The following is an 18309-nucleotide window of genomic DNA, read 5'->3' on the forward strand; positions in this document are numbered from 1 at the left end:
ATCTACTATTCCTTTCTATTTGAACCTCCAGGCATCATGGTATTGAGTCTATCCTTTATTTTCCTTTACTCTTCTATACTGTACATTATCCAATTGTATTTCTTCTTAAACTACACAGTGTAGGTCATGCCTATTATGTTAAAGTCATATATCAGTGCATGTAGTCTAGTACAGAGTCATACTACATTTCCAGAACCCTTTCAACAACAAATCATCTGTAATGGATGCATCAACAAGAGCTTTACATGTACAAACACTGGTATCTGAACATACTTTGCATGTTGAAATTAACAGAAGCCCCCCTTAAAAGCGAATTAAAGAAAACAATCTTCTTGAGCCACCAGAAGACAGTCTACCATAACAGTGGAATAAAGCGGAACTGCAAATAAATGTAAACTTTTTTCCATTAAATTAATATATTCAACTAAGTAAATGATAACAATTCATAACTCTATTGAAGAGAAAAGACGGAATGCACCGTTATTAGCTATGCCAATAAGATGACATTTTATAAAACATTTCAGAAAGCACAGTTTGAAGGATTATGTGGGATTATATTATTTTCTTTTTTGCTATCTTCCCAGCCATGTAAATGGATAAGACTTTCATTATTACAAAACAAGGAAAGAAATTCTGGGCAACACCTGACAGCTTGTCACTTGTGAATACAGAAAATGTTTAAGCAGCCAAAGAATGGGTAAGGTCAAGGTTGAGTTTAAAATAAGCCTGAGTCATAACTGAAGCTTGAAAACAGCCACTGGCTCAGCAATTCATACTGTAACCTTTAGTCTGTTTCCATATTAATATACAGAGCTTAGAATATTTATTTACCCTTTTAATGACAAAATACAGAATCACAGAATCACAGAATGACAGTGGAAAAAATTCTCCCGACCTCTTTATATCCCATAACCCTTTGCGCGCAGCGAGACCAACGTCTCCAGAGACAATCAGCAGCGTGGAGTATCTTGGAGTAATAGAATATCTTTGATATAAGTCTATCAATATAAACCAGCTTAAAATGTGGACAGGTATAATGCAACAGTGTCGGTATTGTATTGCTGTTGAAAAGAGAGTTGAGACAGAAAGTGGTATTGTATCAGTAAATTCTAAACCGAAACACATTTTACCCATATCGTACCGATACAAGTCTGAACACGGCTATAGAAAGAGAATCTACCTATAGAAATAAAAATCAGAGAAGGTCTAACTCATTCAACAAACAAATACAGGATGGAGGGTTAAAAAAAAAGAATTTGTTCAGACGAGGCTTAGTGTCCAAAGCGATGGCATCAAGTATGTTTTTTTGACAGGTGCTCGTTTTTTTTTTTCTATTTCTTGAATGGCCAGGTTTCTCTGACAGATTGAAAAGCGGTTCTCCACACGCCGCTAGGCAGCGTGACAGAGTGGCTGCTAGGAGATGGACACACTGTAGCGGCTCCTAAAAACAAACAGACTCCCATCTCACCTCTCTCTCCGACTCTCATCAAGTGCACAGCCACTGCGTCATGTCAGAAACTTGAAGCCAAGGCTCTCGGAGGAATCACCCTCCGACGTCCATTCCCAACAACCGTGCATGAGCATTTAGCCTCCAGTCTGCAAGTTGTAGGAATGCACACATTTATCAGACAGTGTGAAGAAACAGCATGTTGCATGGATTCCTAACACAGCGAGGGTTTTTATTTATTCCATACCCACAAGGAAAAGGAGAAAGCGAAGGGTTTTTTTCATTTTAAATTAGCATTTATGAAATAATGTTTTACAGCATATTTCACACAGTAAAGGATTACAGTAATCTCCAATTTACTAAAGGTGTTGCTGCATGATGAAAACGAGTTGGTTTTTTGCTCAGGTACTGTCAAGTCCTCTTGGGATTAGCAACAGATTTACTTTTAGTTCTGTTTTTTCCTGGCTTCTTTTAACTGGTATTGAGTCCTTTATAAACTTAATCCCATTTCCCAAGCAATTCCCTCGTTCTCCAGACAGCCTTGGGAGAGAGATAGATATTGCAGCCTCCCTAGAGCAAGTGCCTGCCAAATCTGCTCTCCATCCAACAATGAGCCATAAAGCTACAGCATGCAAGTTCTCTCACTGCCAGAAACAAAAGGATTTCCTTGTCACACTAGAGGAGGACACCTTCCTTCCACTCTGGAACAGGCTTGGGGTGAATTCCTGTTTTTCAGTTCCAATTCTGTTTTTAAAATCCATTCCCAATTCCAATTTGAATGAATTGGAATTCATATTTTAGGAGAAATAACTTTTCCAACTGTTGAACTGATTTCATTTACCTGTTACTGTAAAATTCAAAGTGTTAATGACACATATTATTATCTGACCTCATGCAAACCATTCGTCAGCTTGAAATGTATTCACAATGTCTGCCTGCAGAACACTTGGAAATATGCAGTAAGTCTATATATTTTGAAATAAAGTAGCTTATTTACAATGAAGGCATTTTTTTGCAACTACAGCACAATGTCCTGCTTTAGGCTGGATATGCACTGAATAAATAATATTAATATTAAGACTAAGGGGAGGTACAGTTGTGTGCCACTATTTTAGCCTGTTAAGTGAAACAGGACAGTCACCATCACGTCCTCCTTTCCTTGTCATCCATGCCGTGTTGATGTACACAAACCAGCCAATCTCATAGAAGAAGCATTCAAATGAGCATCGGCAACAAGAAGAGATACATTTCAACTTGTCACATCGGTTTAAGAGCGTGACAACGGCGACACTACTTCTGTCATCTCTTCCACTGTTCACTGGCGTCCAATTTATTTTCACCTGGATTTAGTTTTGGTTTTAATAGGTAGCAATGATGTGTTATCACACTGTTTCAGAATGCTTCAAAGTTAATTATAAAAATGTGTGTGTGTGTCTCTGTCTGCACAAAACAATGTGAAAATGTAGTTTAGAAAATAGACCCATTTACTGAAATCCGTTACTTCCCTCTCATCAGGGCTTCATTTGTTTACCTTCCATGTATGACTGACAAGCAGAAAAATGTGTCATGCATGTGTCACTCGGTAGTATAGCTGATGTGTCTGTCAATGCCTTTGACTGATTTGGCTTCACACTGAAACCATGTGGTCATTTTAGCTAGTCAGCATATTTCTGATTTATGACATCTACAGAAAACTACATACAATACCTAGCCTTCATATCAATGCAAATGTCAGGTTAAAAGGTGAAATCCTAGGTTAAAAGGTGAACAAAATGAAAGCATTCAAAAGATGCACAATCCTCTTCATTCGTATTCATTATGGCACACATTTTGAATGAACAGTGTCATCCAAACACACTAACATGCATCATTTGATCTGATCTTCAGTGAACTGTAAGGTAATGACACACAGTAGCATGGGCATTTCAAAACTACCCATAATATAATGTCATTTTAACAGCTCTTGAGAAACTCATTGGAATAAGGTTCTAAAATGATGCCAATACATGTATATTGAAATAGCCGTATATGCTAGAGCTGAAGCAATGCAAAGTACATGGAAAACATGTCCCTTATTTGTTGTAAGGAAGCTGCCAGGGAGCAGGATTATTGCAGAAATAAAATACAATTTGCAGTGAACAAAAAGACAAACAAGTTGAATGGCTCTGCATTTTAAAATGACTGTATGACTAAGTGGGAGGCATCAAGTTTGGCCATCTCAAAAGACACAGCTTTTGATATTCGAGTCAAAAGAGCACCATTTATCAGCAAAGCCCAAACCAATTAAAATAATGCAAACATGTATGCAAGGCTTTTGCAATTTTAAGTAGACATATTAATAGCAATAGGATTGAATTCAATTGCTTAGTGCCGACAAATACATGAACCAGTGACTTCATTAAAAGATCTGCAAAGGCTGTCTCCCCTTATCTTAAGCATTAAAAGCACAACTATACTTTAAAGTGCTACGGGGCACGATACAGTTCTGAATACCATTTTAGAGCCTTATTCCAATGAGTTTCTCAAGAGCTGTCAAAATGACATTACATTACGGGTAGTTTTCAAATTATATATATATACACACACACACACACACACACATATATATATATATATATATATATATATATATATAGACACACACACTTGTGCCACCTTCCCCTCTAAGATTCCAAGAGACATAGACAATATAATGGTAGAATATGAAAATGACAATTATTTAAAAACAGGCAACATAAAAGCAATTGACTTGGGTGACCTCTGGAACTCTGGAGAGCTGTGCTGTCAGTGCAACAGACAGTACGACTTGTTAATTGGGTAGATATAGTGGCTGGACAGTATATTGGAAACCCCTGCAGCGTCCAGGCTTCTTGTTGCAGGTCATTTTCAGATACATGAACCAGTTCATTTGTATACTACAGTACAGAGCGCTTCAAGACTAAATGACAAATGCATCGGTTTTTTGAGATTATATTTTCAAATCATTCAATCAAACTAGGGGAGGCACCGGTTAGGTAACCCTCATTAGTAGAAGTTTAATAATTAGTTTTGCAAAAAAAAGCCAAAATGTTGCAGTTGGCAGTTTTAGAATGAACCCTTAATAGATGCTGGGACACATACATGCAGTCTGTGCCTCGAAGGCAGTCATTTGGCTGCTGTCAAAGAGTTGCTCCATTTAATGCAAGTTTCATGCTCTGAAAAGTCAGAAAAGACCCCCTTTAGGCTTTTATGAAAAGCACAGAAAAAGGATAGGTGGGTATGTTTCTTGCTTCCATCCAAGCTAAGTGAGGCTGAGTCTACCCCAAAGTAATATTGTATTGCGTTAAAATCAAGACAACCAAACATTAGCCGAGGGGGAATGCAGAGATAAAACCAGGTCTATAATAATATCTGTAGGACAATGAGCAGACTAATGGATTTTCCATTAGGCTTTCTTCATTACACAAGCATGATCTGATCCTAGAATTGTCCCATTCTGAGGCTAATAAAGAGGAAATAACGAATTCCCCAAACCTGAGAAGTCCCTTCAAAAGATGCACTGCACTCTACCAAATCATCTTTTTTTTTAATTTAGTAAAATCGCCAATTATTTTATTATTTTCTCCCAATTTGGCATATCCAATTATTTTTAGGCTGAGCTCACCGCTACCACCCCTGTGCTGACCTGGGAGCGGAGAAGACTAACACACGCTGTCCTACAGCCAAAAGTTGCCTGTAAGCCCGTCCGTCATTGCCGCCGGTGTCCCTCAGCACCAGCACATCTGATCTACAACCCATTCACAAACCTGCTCAGCGTCAGCAGGCCCGTTCTGTCACAATTCAATTTAATTCTGTCTAATCTCGTCCTGCGAGAAAACAATTCATTATAATGCATTATTGTTGCCATTCTTTTTACTGTGCACCTACCAGCACTAAGCCACAAGAAAGACGTACTGTACCCATTGGTTAATGACTGGTAAACAGAGGGAGGGGGCACTGTTATGTTAGACTGAGCTCAACATGATGGCGCTTTCAGATATTTTTTGGCAGTGCAACAATGTGATTTTTCCGTCTGTGAGCTCTGTGCCAACTCATAAACGTTTAAAAAAAAAATAAGGAAGAAGATCTGTCTAAATCGGCAGTGAAGTGTTCTAGGATTTACCTAATGTTCAGGTAAGCAATGGGTGCACAAAAATGTGTCCCCGTCAACAACACTGAAAACATTGATATGTGTTTGTTTGAATTACAATTTCATCAACATAATAGGCTCTCTGTATTTCTTTTTTGTTGTTTTATGAATGAGTATGAAAAATCGCCTTGGTGCCCTTGGGTTGGATTTATGTTTTGTTTTTTTTGCCCCCTAGAACTGCCTTGGTGCCCCTGAATCCTCACACCCGACGAAGGCAACATTGCCTTGCCCTTCATGACCTTAACTTCATGCCCTGATACTGTACCCAGCCACAGGTTGGTAAAAGTCCTAGAGAAATTACGGAGTGTTTTTCAATCAACAGAAACAATTAGTGTGGGCATGGAAGGACCTCTGTTCATGCTCCAGATCAGACAGTACATGTGTAGGCGAAGAAAAGCTGCTCATGCTCTGCCGTTACTACAATGGATAACAGCAAGTTAAAAAGCCAGCCCAGCAGCGAGACATTCTGCTGAAAACAGTCAATCTCAGTCACACTACCCACCATGCTGCGGGTCTCTGTACAGACAATTTTGCTCAGATTTGTCTCCAGTGGCTACATTTACTGTTTGGCTTACTGCAGTTCAAGACAAAGATTTAACAGTCAGAGAATGTGTGTTGGAACTTCTCCAGGGGTTTTAACCTTTGGGGTCATCGGTTTACAACAAGCAAACTAAACTATTTACAAGTATGGTCTCCAGAAAACTTTTAGCTAGTAATGTATTTTAAACATTAGATCTGCTCCGGTTTTTTTTCTTGCAATGTTGGGAACAATGGTCCTCTTTGTCACACATGTTTTTAATGCTGGTGTGCTGATATACTGTATTTTCTAAAAGCTGCAAACACCTCTAAAGAGTTGTTTCGGAAACCTTTACTCAAATACAATTTAAACACTGCATTGTAGCCGAAAATGGATTGTGTAAAAATCTTCACTCAAGCAGTGACTATGGAACAAATTCATTTATGCTTTCCGCGACAATTATTACCGTAAATTTTGTCTATAGATTGTACTCCATTAAAATGAGTCAGTCATATCTGCGACACTAATTAAACTGGGCATGCTCAACCATAACCTGCTAAAAGCTTGAAAAAAATAAGGTTATGAGATCTAGTAAAGAGCCTAGTTAATCAAGTATGAGGTGCAATCAACTGTGATTAATCTCTTCTGTCTGAAAAATGCATCAGTACATCAAACAAAACAGTACTAAAAACACAGTATCTGGTAGACATCGGGCAAATGTTGCACTTTGCGTTAATCACGATTTCTGTGTATATACGAAACGGGATAAAAAAATAATTACTAGCAGTTAAATTGATACATGCACAGACTTGTGTTTCATTACATCTGAAGATACTGTACGCATCCCTTCAATACAAAAACAACTTAAAAGGCATCACAAGCAGAAAACAAACCTCAAAAAAAAAAAAAATATCGGTATAGAGGCATGATGGTTTTTTTTTTATTAATTCTCAATTGGCAGTGAAACGCTGGCTGGCAATTCAGGATAACATGCTGGCAGGTGAAAGCAGTGTCTGGACCTGAAGTGGGATTCCAGGAGGGACAACCATTACAGCCAACCCAGATCCTGACAGGCACATAGACCTTCTCCTACCTCGCCCAGCCTGGCACAGAAAAACACACGGTAACCTTTCACACATGCTTCCCAGCAGGCATGCAACAGTGGAACATTAACTTAGCTGAGCAAAGTACGGCAGATATTACCATATGAACAAAGCTTTAGTGTGAAATGAAAAACACCAAAGCAGGATTCTAATGTTCATTTGATAACAAGAATACAAGGTTGCTATTTCAAGGCTTCTTGATCTCTAAGCAACTATCTTAAACATGAGTCAAATGTGAATGTCACTTTCTGCCCTTTAAAGGAAGCATTAACTGATCAATTTCACATCGATTTCAAACCAAAGACCCATCTGCTGTGACTCTGTGCTCTCCAGCTTTAAGAGACAACATTGTTGAGGCGCCTCATTACCAACCCATTATTAACTGTGACAGATAATTATCCTAACGATACCATTACTGCCATTGTCAATTTTCTTGATTTTGCAGAAATCACTGTGCATCCTGATGCTGGGTTCTCTCTTTGACCTAATCCCTTTTCATTCCATTGCCAGATAATTACATTTCATTGCTTTTAGGTCATTTACTTAGTTGCAAGGCCAAAACACTTAAAAACAGATAAGATTTAATAACCAACATTGATTATAATATTTAAAAGGTGCTAAAGCATGCTGTCGGATTTAGTTTGAAACCTGAACTTTTTCAATAGCTTGCCGTTAATAGACGACAGCTGCCCCCTGCAGGACAATATAAAACAACAATCCTGGTTAAGGGCTTGGAACACACTAGTATCCATTATATTTAACTCCTACAAAACTGCAGATTATCACTAGGGTTGCTAAAATATCGGGCTACCTGTTTGAGACATATGTAGTTTAAAGTACCCCGGGTTTATTTCTCAAAATCATCTCAGTTATTATAACTTAAAATCTAAATTTAAAACACACTGTACAGTGAATACAGTCAAAAAAAAAAAAAAAAAAAATCAATCTTAAAAGTCTATTTCTTCCTTATTTATTGTGCATTGTATTGAACAGAGGTCAATTGACCAGCTATACAAACTTCTTGCAAAGCACTCTTCTATTTCTTCTCTTTTCATCCAAAACAATGCATTACTCAAAAGTGCATCACACAGGTTATTATTCAAGTCGGTACTGTCAGACTCGCTATGCAGTGTTTAAAAACATGTTTAATGGCAGCAGATTGTAACTACAGGAGGGTCAAGGATCTCAATTTCTTATTTTACTGTACAGTGTATACATTTAAAAGGAACTGGATTTGGAGCAAGGTGTCCAACATGCGTTACTGACACAGGTAGACACACGTGAATGGTAGACTAGCTAGAAAACAAAAGGGAAAGGTTTTTAAATGGCCTTAAAAACAAACAGTCACTTCTCATCAATCCACCACCACTGTTGATCTTCTCCATGTGGATCAAGTTGAAAACACCTCTTGAAAATCAAATCCATTGATGGACTGTTCTTCAGTAAAGCATCGTGATATATCAAACCACCACAAGCCAAGGGCCACCTTTTAGAGGCACATTGTGTTCGGCATGAGCGATTTCAGAAGCAATAAAATAAATTGCACTTCGAATATCTCCTCTGTGCTTTTAATTCTCCTATCCCCACTTCCTGTGCGGGTGGAGAGCAATAAATTGGTCATTGTGGCTTGAATTTCCATTTAGATTGCGAGCATTAGAATTTCGAAAGAATCTTAAACCTGACACAAACCAATCTACAGTCTGCCGAGAACAGCATTCAGCCCCATTGCAGATTTACACAAACAGACAGTACCGTTTATAATTAGAAAAGCTGCTGCTTGGAGCCAGAGCAAATAGGAAGCTGGGAGTATGGCATTGCGGCCTGACCAACAGCTGTTTGGGAGGCACAGCAGACAGGGAGGTGCTGCTAACAGACACTGGTTGCTCTCAGGTATTTATAGCACTTTTTAAATAAATACTCTTCCTCATTTGTATTTTGCTTTATGCAAGTTCCTGTTAAATATTTTGACAAAAGCTAAGTTCTCATAGGTGGACGCTGTTTTACTAATGCAATACTGACACGATGTATATAACGTACATAAGGCCCTTCTACATGTAAATGGCTCCTCTTATGAGGAATAAAGTGACAAAACATTTTTCACTCAGTCGTGACTCTACCTGCTAGGACCCTGTTAACGGAGGAGTGAGTTGCCAAGCCAGGCTGTCCCCTTTCATGGAAAATCCCAGGATATGGAAGATACTCTGGTAACAAGAAACGCCTAGAAAATAGAAACAGATTTTAGACATACAAACAAGTACCAGCGACAAAGAATTAATCTGGCTGAAAGCAGTTTAGTAATTTAGTTATAAAGACAGCACTTTTTTTGTTTTTAAGTATTTTCTTAATAGCAGTGTACTTATTTCTTTTGATTTTTTTTTTTGTATTTCTCTAAAAAGTCAACAGCGACCTGAAGGCCGCCATCAATGAAGCAAATAATTTAATCACAGGTACAGGTCTCTAATGCAGTGAGCATTCCTGGCTGTCCACTGTAAATGAAAACAAGCATGCTTACCGAGGAACAAAGCGCCCCAGTGAGGGGGCAGACATCCGGGCGTTCCGTGGCGCTCTGTGTCTGGCTCGCTCTCCATTATCCCTACAGCCGGAACAAAGCAAAGGGTTAACCCAATCATCCATCTCTTTGGAAATGCTGCCCTTTTGTAAAAATGTTGTACTTCAGAACAATAAGTATTGGCCCTGTTTAACACAATGGGGCAACATCATGATGCCCAAACTTGGAAGATCTCTTATCTGATCTCTACTTTATCTTTTAACAGGATGCTGAACTTCTCAATTTCACAAAAGCCCTCAGATTTTCGTTGCGGTGGAATTTGCAAGCAAAAGATAATGGAACTCGTGGTAGTGTTTTTAAACTTAGGACATCATAAATTATTTGAGTTGCGCAGAGTAAAAGTTAAATATGCTTAGAAATTAATTTGTACCATAAAGTTATTTATGGAGAGAACAAGCCAAAACTTTTTTTTTTAGCAATGCAAAAGTAACATCCTTAGCTGAATAAACTAACAGTCAAAGCATTGAAGGAAGCAACTGACAATGCCATTGTAACATAATGGGCTCGAAGACTTAAATCACTTCACAAACACATATGAAAAAGCATCTGATCAACCATACCACAGGGTTGTGAAAGGTCAATTGACATGGCTTTAGTACAGAGGTCATGATCTACGACAGTGACAAACAATAACAAATGCTCTTAAGAAAAAGGTACAGAGAATAAAAAATCAGTAATAATTGGGCAAATCGATTATTGTTTAGACATTGGGCGTCATTTTCACAACAGAAGTAATTACTAAACCAAGTGGATGACTCTTAATACAACCTGATAACTGCTTTATATTATTGAAGTAGAGGGAAAAAAATTAATAATCCAGGAGATGTTCTCAATACTGTGTGGTAGAGGTTATGCATTTTTTTTTTAGCAGCTTCTATTTTTTTTTTAAATAGAATCTTTATTGTAATAGGATCGTTTTTTTTATACCCCCCACAGATCATATACAGTTGCAAAGAAAGTATCATAATTTGAAGTACCAAAATTCTAAATTTAACATTAGGTTGACATGCATTGCAGTTTTAGGTCAGCTAATGTGATACTAATAAATGCATTATCTGCAGGTTTAAATATGCCAGGATGCGATACAAGAAACAAATCTATTGACCAATCCCAGCGGCAAAATGGGATGAAGGATTTGGAGGCTTATTTGCCACTGGGTTTGGTCAACAGATTTGTTTCTTGTATCGCATCCTATCAGGCCCCCTACCACACACAAAGCATACCCAAAAGACTACAAAAACTTGCAATAAAATCGAGTGTCTTCACGCCAATTAAACAAAACTCAATAAAAACAAAAGCTTGGTGGAGACTGTAGAAGGGGTGATTTATTTTACTGTCAGAGCAATGTATTCCTTGACCTAAAGCGAGAAAATGTTCACTATCTCAGAATTAAAAAGCTGCAAAGATTGACCCAAAAAAAACAAACAAACAAAAAAAAAACAAACACCATTGACGAAGTTTTGTGTTCAGGTTTATTAAAAATACACCTGTATATTTAAATTTCTTTCCCCAAGATGCCAAAAGCAGAATGTGTCCCTTTGCTTTATTTATTTTTTTAAATATTCTGACCACTTTTTTAAACTTTTAAATTGCATTTACATGCATTTCCCCATCATCCTCCTGCTCACATATGTAACAGATGGATTTACCAGTGAGCAGGAGGATGATGGGAAATGTAGTTCTGAGAGGTCCATGTAGGACCATGGGAAGCCAACTTGAGGCAGGGAATGCAATTAAAAGTTTAAAAAAAGTGGTCAAAATGTAAAAAAATAAAAAAATAATTCACACACACACCTTACGGAAACAGTTGTAGCAACACATGGGAACATGTAACATAAAATAGAAAGATCCTTGCGTACCCTTTAAACTGCTATCTGCTTGCATCCAACTGATCTCATTTTGCATTTACACAGTCAGGGCAGGGGAAGTTACTAACTATGTTCTTCTGGGTGTTTATAAATTAAGGCCAATTTCATCTTTGTTATCCAGGTCCGTGACTGTCATAATGGATAATAGTGGCAGTTGAAACAAACATAAAACAACAAAATTAATCTTTTTAAAAAAGTTTGTTGTTTTGAGGTATTCAGAAAAAGGTGTAAAGTAGACATGTACAATCAGTAAATGATGAATTAAATCCTTCAGTCTCTCCGAGATCTACTCTTGACTGCTTATTTTGAATGGTTATCATTTCTCTTTTTATTCGAGTCTTGACTAAATTTATATCATTTCTGTTAACTGTCCATTGGCAAAATACATTTAAAAGCACATGCTTTTGCAGGGTTGTGTTCTTGAAAAGAAAATGAGAGAGAAAATACATGCTGTATTTTAGCAGCCTGCATTAAAAAAGTACTTTAGACAATTAAACTTGTGTCAAGATAATGTAAAGACACCACCTGCATGTCTAATATTACTCCAAAGTACAATACCATTTTAAAATTTGAATTCAGGTCACAGAAATACTGGAACATCTATGATAAATGAGTAGCAATAAATCAATATTAATGAGGTCAAAGTGTGCATATTCTAAAAAGTGATTATGCCCTTCATAAGGCTATTTGTCTCTGCAGTGTGCTCTACTTTCTAACCAGTATCACCTAATCTGCATTTTTTTACTGTTTGTTCAACAAAGTTAGAAACTGCTGCCAACTGAAAAGTAAAGGAAATATAAAACTGACATAAAATGCAACAGCAAAGATTGGCTGAAAGGAATACTGTACTTCTAAATGTTCCTAATATTTATTTTGTAACCAGTTTAGCATGTGGTCTGTATGATTCTCAACTGATGTCATCATTTGCGTCACTTCTTAACCATGTCTTAAATAATTACTTCTGAAAAGACTCCCCAGCGGTGAAGAGGGAAGCATACAAACACTGAAGCTCCCATTTGAAGCATTCATAACTCATAAATATCAGAAACAAATCATGGGTCTTTGCTCTCATTTAAGACATTGAGACACCTTCAGGGGATCTTTACCTCAAGTGCACTGCATTATGCACGAGTTTGTTTCATCAGCTGTAATTGCACACTCCATTTATTTTTGTGTCGTACTAGCCACTATTTACTGTAGGTCTCTGCTGTTAAAAAAATAATAATAATAAAAAAAAAAAAAATAAAAATAATGCTGCATGAATTTGTTTGTAGGTTATCCTCGTAAATTGACATGAATTATGATACAGAATCAATTGGCCACTCTGTAATAGGACAAAACCTGGGGCCCATTCTCTACCAAGTCTGGGAAATACTAATTTCACATTTCCCTCTCTGCAGAAAGGCAGGATGATGAATGGAGAACCACTCCACTCCAGTTCCCTTTAGGGAGTGAATTTCAATTACACTGCCACAAGTCACAGGGGATTGTTGCCCAACTGTGCAATAACCCAATTACAAAGTGCTTTAATATATCAAATACCTATTTATACAGTGATTTTAAATGCATCACTCTTCAAATGATCTGGTTCAAATACACTTGCATCAGCAGGTGTTACCATGTCCCAGCTAAATCAAACCAGACAAGAGAACATTACCACATTTCATTCACCCCCCCCCCCCCCCCATTCTGTTAAGTTGACAATACCAAAACCTGTTTGTGGCTTGGAACTTGGTTTCAGGAGACTAGGTTTCAGCCCACTGCATGGCACAACAGGTGCGACTTGGGGTTTGATACAACTCCTAGAACCAGGTTTTAAGTCACTGTTCCTGAAAAAGTGTCTGTTTTAAATTCACAGGAATCCTTGGGATACATTTTGATAACCAACTGCTCTTTCCAAGCTTGTATAACTTCAGCCTCTGTTTTCACAGCGTTGACTATGTTGCGTTATTTTTCTAAGTCACCAGGCCTTTGAATAATTAATTAAGCTTGATGAGGAAGATGGGGGGGGGGGGGGATGTTGAATGGTAAAATGTTACAGGTTTATTAAATTTCACACACCAGCTGTTGTTTCTTACATTTTCTAATAAAATGAAATACATTAGCAAAATTAGCAAAGCTAGTTGGAGGGCGCACAGAATCCATTACATAATAATTAAAATCTCAGACAAGAGGTAAATTTTAAACTCCACTTTACCCTTCAATTGACATGCCAGCAAGGCCCAAAAGTCCTCCTCACATCTACCCCTCCAAGAACAGCTAGAACTAGCAGACAGCTATCAATTCACAATTCATTTTTTAGTGCTACTATAAGTTTCCATGAATCCAGGGCAACTGTTTTTCCTGATGTGAATTTTTCTATTGACCAGGACTACAAATTAACTGTGGAGCCCTTCAGAGGCAGATACAAATCATAGAGAGAGACTCTCTCCTAACCAGATTAAATATGTGAAGTATCTGCATGTCTCACTTAATCCGAAATATGTGGCAATCCACCAGGCAACTGTATCTCCTCTAGATGAATTGACAGCACAGAAATTACAGCACTTTAAACTCTGTCCTGGCTTTGCTATTAGATATGAACCAAGTTGCAAGATTGCTGTTATCCCTGACAAAGACTGATAAGGAATCAGAGTCATTAATAAGAATTATTCTTAAAAAACAAATTCAAAAGATTCCTCTCAAATGCATTCATGTAAACGTAGAAGAAAAAAAATGAATTTAAAAGGTGAACTGTATGTACCAGAATGGATATTCGCAGTCTGAACCTAAAAATGATTTTGTTTTGCTAACAACTAGAACACTGTGATTATTGATCATTTGTTTTAAAAACTTTAGTGGTATATAAATACAATTATATATTTCAATATAAAAATGACTTCTAGAAAAAAAGCATAGTATGTCTAGCAATAAGTGACAGTGAATATGTTAAAAGCCTGTTATCACAAGGCACAGTGACGTACTCAAACTCCTCAAAGTCGACCTCGTTGTTCTCCATGGACTGGGAGGGGTTGGCAGGCGGACTGTCGGGTGAGGGCCGTAGTCGGTTCTGCTGGTAGCGCAGCGAGCGTTGGCGGATGCTGTCTCGCCGGGAAAGGTACTGGATCATCCTCTGGGCATAATATGCAGCTGGAGATAACCTGAAACAAAACAGAGTGAATCAATCTCATGCATGTACACTCACTTCCCTGGCTATTAGATTTTATATATGTATATTATATAAACAAAGCATTAATATCGTACTGTTATCATATACACACGTATTACACAATAACACAAAGCAAATTAAATATCTACTTGCTGAAGCAGTTTTTATTTTATCCAACGAGGTGTTCACTTGTGGCAGCAATGCACTAGCAAAAGTCATGGGACACTGACATCAGCTCCCTAGCAACAAGCCTCCTGTGTTGGGAATTTCAGTGCAGCGGGGTTTGTGCATTTGAGAAAGAGGAGAAAGACTCATGAAATTAATGAGAGACTGAAGTTGATGAGAAGCAATTACCCTGCGCTGTACAAATTAAAACAGTGTGCTGCTTTTTACATGAAAAATGAGAAAAAGCGGGTTGCGTAGAGGATTTATACTGGACCCTAAAACAAGGGAGTGGTTGTACAGTATTTGTTAGCCTATTTGTTTTTCTATGGGTCTCTTGCTATATGGCAGCCCTCGATATATAGCGGATTTATATTGAACCCCGACACCCACAATATATCGAGTGGGTGGTGTATGTGTGTGTGTGTGTATATGTGTATATATATAAAGTTCTGGGTAATATGCAAGCAGACACAGCTTTGTGTAGGTTGGCTTTGGGGTAGGGTAGGGTGCATAATGTTTGGCTGTGGGATGTGAGATGTACCGGTAGGTGAGGGGAATTCAGACCACCCTGTGCAACTCCTGTACTGTAGATGCTCCACAAATAATGGGGAATAAACCACCCACTGCCCACAGACTGTAGAAAACCTACAGTACCTGCTGTACAGAGTTATATGCTCTGTTTTGGGGATCTGATGACTAGAAAGCTTCCCAGAGTGTCTGGTGCAGATCATATTCCAGCAAAGCCAAAGGGAAAAAGCACATAGAGTTTTCAAGTGGGTTGAAATCAGACGGAGACAAGACAAATCTCTTCACTTGCTTTTACAAAAAAGCTGCTTTATTTTTTTTTTTGTGAAGTACCCAAGGCATTGAGCTGACTGCATTGAGCTGATATGGTGTTGGGTCAATAAGGGGAAAGCTATTGAACGGTGAACCCACAGCTCTAACCAAACAAGTGTCAGTGTCTGTCTGGGGGGAAAATCAATGAAGATTTAAAAAGGTACCGTAAAACAAAAATGGGAAATAAAGAAAAAGGTGGATTTACTGTTAAACCAAAACCTAACGGTTTCAGGACATGGTATGTTATAATGGGCACAGCACCAAGTTGCTTTGAATCTAAAATATGTACAGAAGCAAGGCAGGTCTTGAACAGAGCCAGTGGTATAGTTCTTAAACACGACAATAGTTTCTCTTCTCCATGGATGCAACAAACAAAGCACAGGATACTGTACATGTTTATCCCTGTCTTTTTATAAAGCTCTACTCCACATGAAAATTCAAAAGGAGGCTGTGGTGTATTCAATGAGGAAACGTAGAAAACAAAGGTAAATATACTGCTGTGATGGCTGACAATGTCTGCGGCTCTTACTAATAGCTATGGGGTCTGTTAAATCCCAAACACCAGGTTCTAATGTGTCAGGACGCTGCCACATCCCCATCATATCAGAAAATGCAATTAAGCAAAAAGGAGCAACCCTTCTGACAGCCCCATCCGCCTTTCTGGAGAGCTCCATGCAATTACTGCCAACCCGCACACCTCATGTGACTGAGTCAAACAAAGCAGCCATTTAACCGCTTTCTAGCAACCCCATTAATATATAATACCAAAGAGAAAGAGTGGGACTCAGGGTTCTCTAGGTAAGCAAGTTAGGTTCATGGTGAGAATTTGTTTAACAATATCCCAGGAGTCCTCAAATACTCTGATACAGAAACCTGATAGAAAGCCAGCACAGAACCCAGAACCCCTAAAACCTTGGTGCTTATAACTTTAGATTTTACAAACTTGTTGATCTCACTTCAAGTATAATGGAAGTTGGTGGTAGAGGGTGAGATGGATGGATTCAAACCCCATGCTCTTTGATAAATGCCATCAAATGTTTTTAATATAAATCAAGTTGAAAAACAAGGTTTAAAAAAATTGTAACTTGCTTAAAAAATAAAAGATAAAAGGTGATGTATCATATCTCTGGTAATAACAAGAACTGAACAATAGGGCACGAAGAACTACTGTATGATCGATTTGACATGATCATGGGAGACATCTATCCCACAATAATTCAGTGTGTGTGTGTGTTTTCTTAAAGCCATCAATCAGCTATCCTTACTCCTACAAACACTGCAAAGGGCAGGCTACGAGACTACATCACTTGAACACAAGAGAAGCTAAATGGATACAAGCCAGCTTCAGGGGAATCAACAGAGAGGGTCGGTAATCAGCACTTTAATGCTGGGTATCAACTGACTTTAACCTTTACTGGGAAACAACTGGAAGCCATTGATATTTGTCTGCTTACGTCAAAGGGCCAGTGTTGATCAGCTGTGAATCCGTACATAACACATTGTGGAGCACCTCTGTGGTTACAGTACTTATCACACTCAACAGCAGAAAAAAACTGCTGCAATGCTGATTTAACAAACAGATGCAGCCCTGGCACAGAGATCAGTGGCAATGTTGAGATTGCATATTCTGAGTACCAGGCTCCTTTGATACACACTTTTGTGTAAATTGGAGGAATACAATGTTTTTCCACCTATATTGTTAAAACAATTAGATACAGAAGCATGTTTGTAAGCTAAACTTGATTTTCATTAGCAACACTTTTGATTGGCTTCTACAGGATAAAATGCAAACAACCTCTTTTTTTAAAAAAAAATTAAATAAAAAAATAAATTCTCAAGTGTGGGGTTGACCGTTGCAAGCTATCTACACAATCTGTTCTCCGAGATCTTCTACTTTCTCATAACAAACTTATTATAGATATTAGTTTTAGTAATAATTGTCTGATTAGAATGTATCCCTCTTGGGTTTATTTATCCAATGTAATAGGTAAAACAGGTAAATATTAACAGTAGGTTCTGTGTACACAGGGAATTGAGACATAGAGAAAGACTACTGTCATTTTAGCAAACAGCATTACCAGAAATAAACCTCTGTTCCCCATGATGCTAAAACCAAACAACAATTAAAGTGGAAAACCTCTGTTATAATCTCTGTAAGTATTACAGAAGATATGGCTGCATAATTAAGCTGTATTCCTTGGAGACAGAATGCATCACCTCCCAAATGTCACTGTGTTCCACATCTGCTGAGTGTAGGTGTGGGTTCACTGCAAAGTCTTAAATGACATATCAGATGGCAAAAGCTTAGCTCTTTCTCATTAAAACTATAACCGAGCAGCCTCATAAAAAACACCCCTGTACTTCCTGAAGAAAAGAAGATCAGGACCCATACTGCTGCCATAATGCAGCAATTAACTTCAAGATGGGAGACTTCACCGTCTGGGGACATTGGTATTTTGCAATTGTTATCAACACAGCACAATTTTA

At 38.0% G+C, this 18309-nt stretch overlaps 1 protein-coding gene across 4 annotated transcripts in view; it reads right to left on the bottom strand.

The window, feature by feature from the left end:
- The window catches only part of LOC117435053 (activating molecule in BECN1-regulated autophagy protein 1-like), a 77779-nt gene that overhangs the window by 39760 nt on the left and 19710 nt on the right, over nucleotides 1-18309 (bottom strand). For all 4 annotated transcript variants that reach the window (XM_034057943.3, XM_034057942.3, XM_034057941.3 and 1 more), the window contains 3 exons: nucleotides 14636-14812; nucleotides 9748-9828; nucleotides 9353-9453 (listed from right to left, as the gene is read on the bottom strand). In XM_034057943.3, coding sequence (XP_033913834.3) covers nucleotides 9353-9453; nucleotides 9748-9828; nucleotides 14636-14812 — 359 coding nt within the window. The remainder of the gene's footprint in view (nucleotides 1-9352; nucleotides 9454-9747; nucleotides 9829-14635; nucleotides 14813-18309) is intronic.

The sequence above is a fragment of the Acipenser ruthenus genome, chromosome 28, assembly GCF_902713425.1.
Source record: "Acipenser ruthenus chromosome 28, fAciRut3.2 maternal haplotype, whole genome shotgun sequence".
NCBI lineage: Eukaryota > Metazoa > Chordata > Actinopteri > Acipenseriformes > Acipenseridae > Acipenser > Acipenser ruthenus.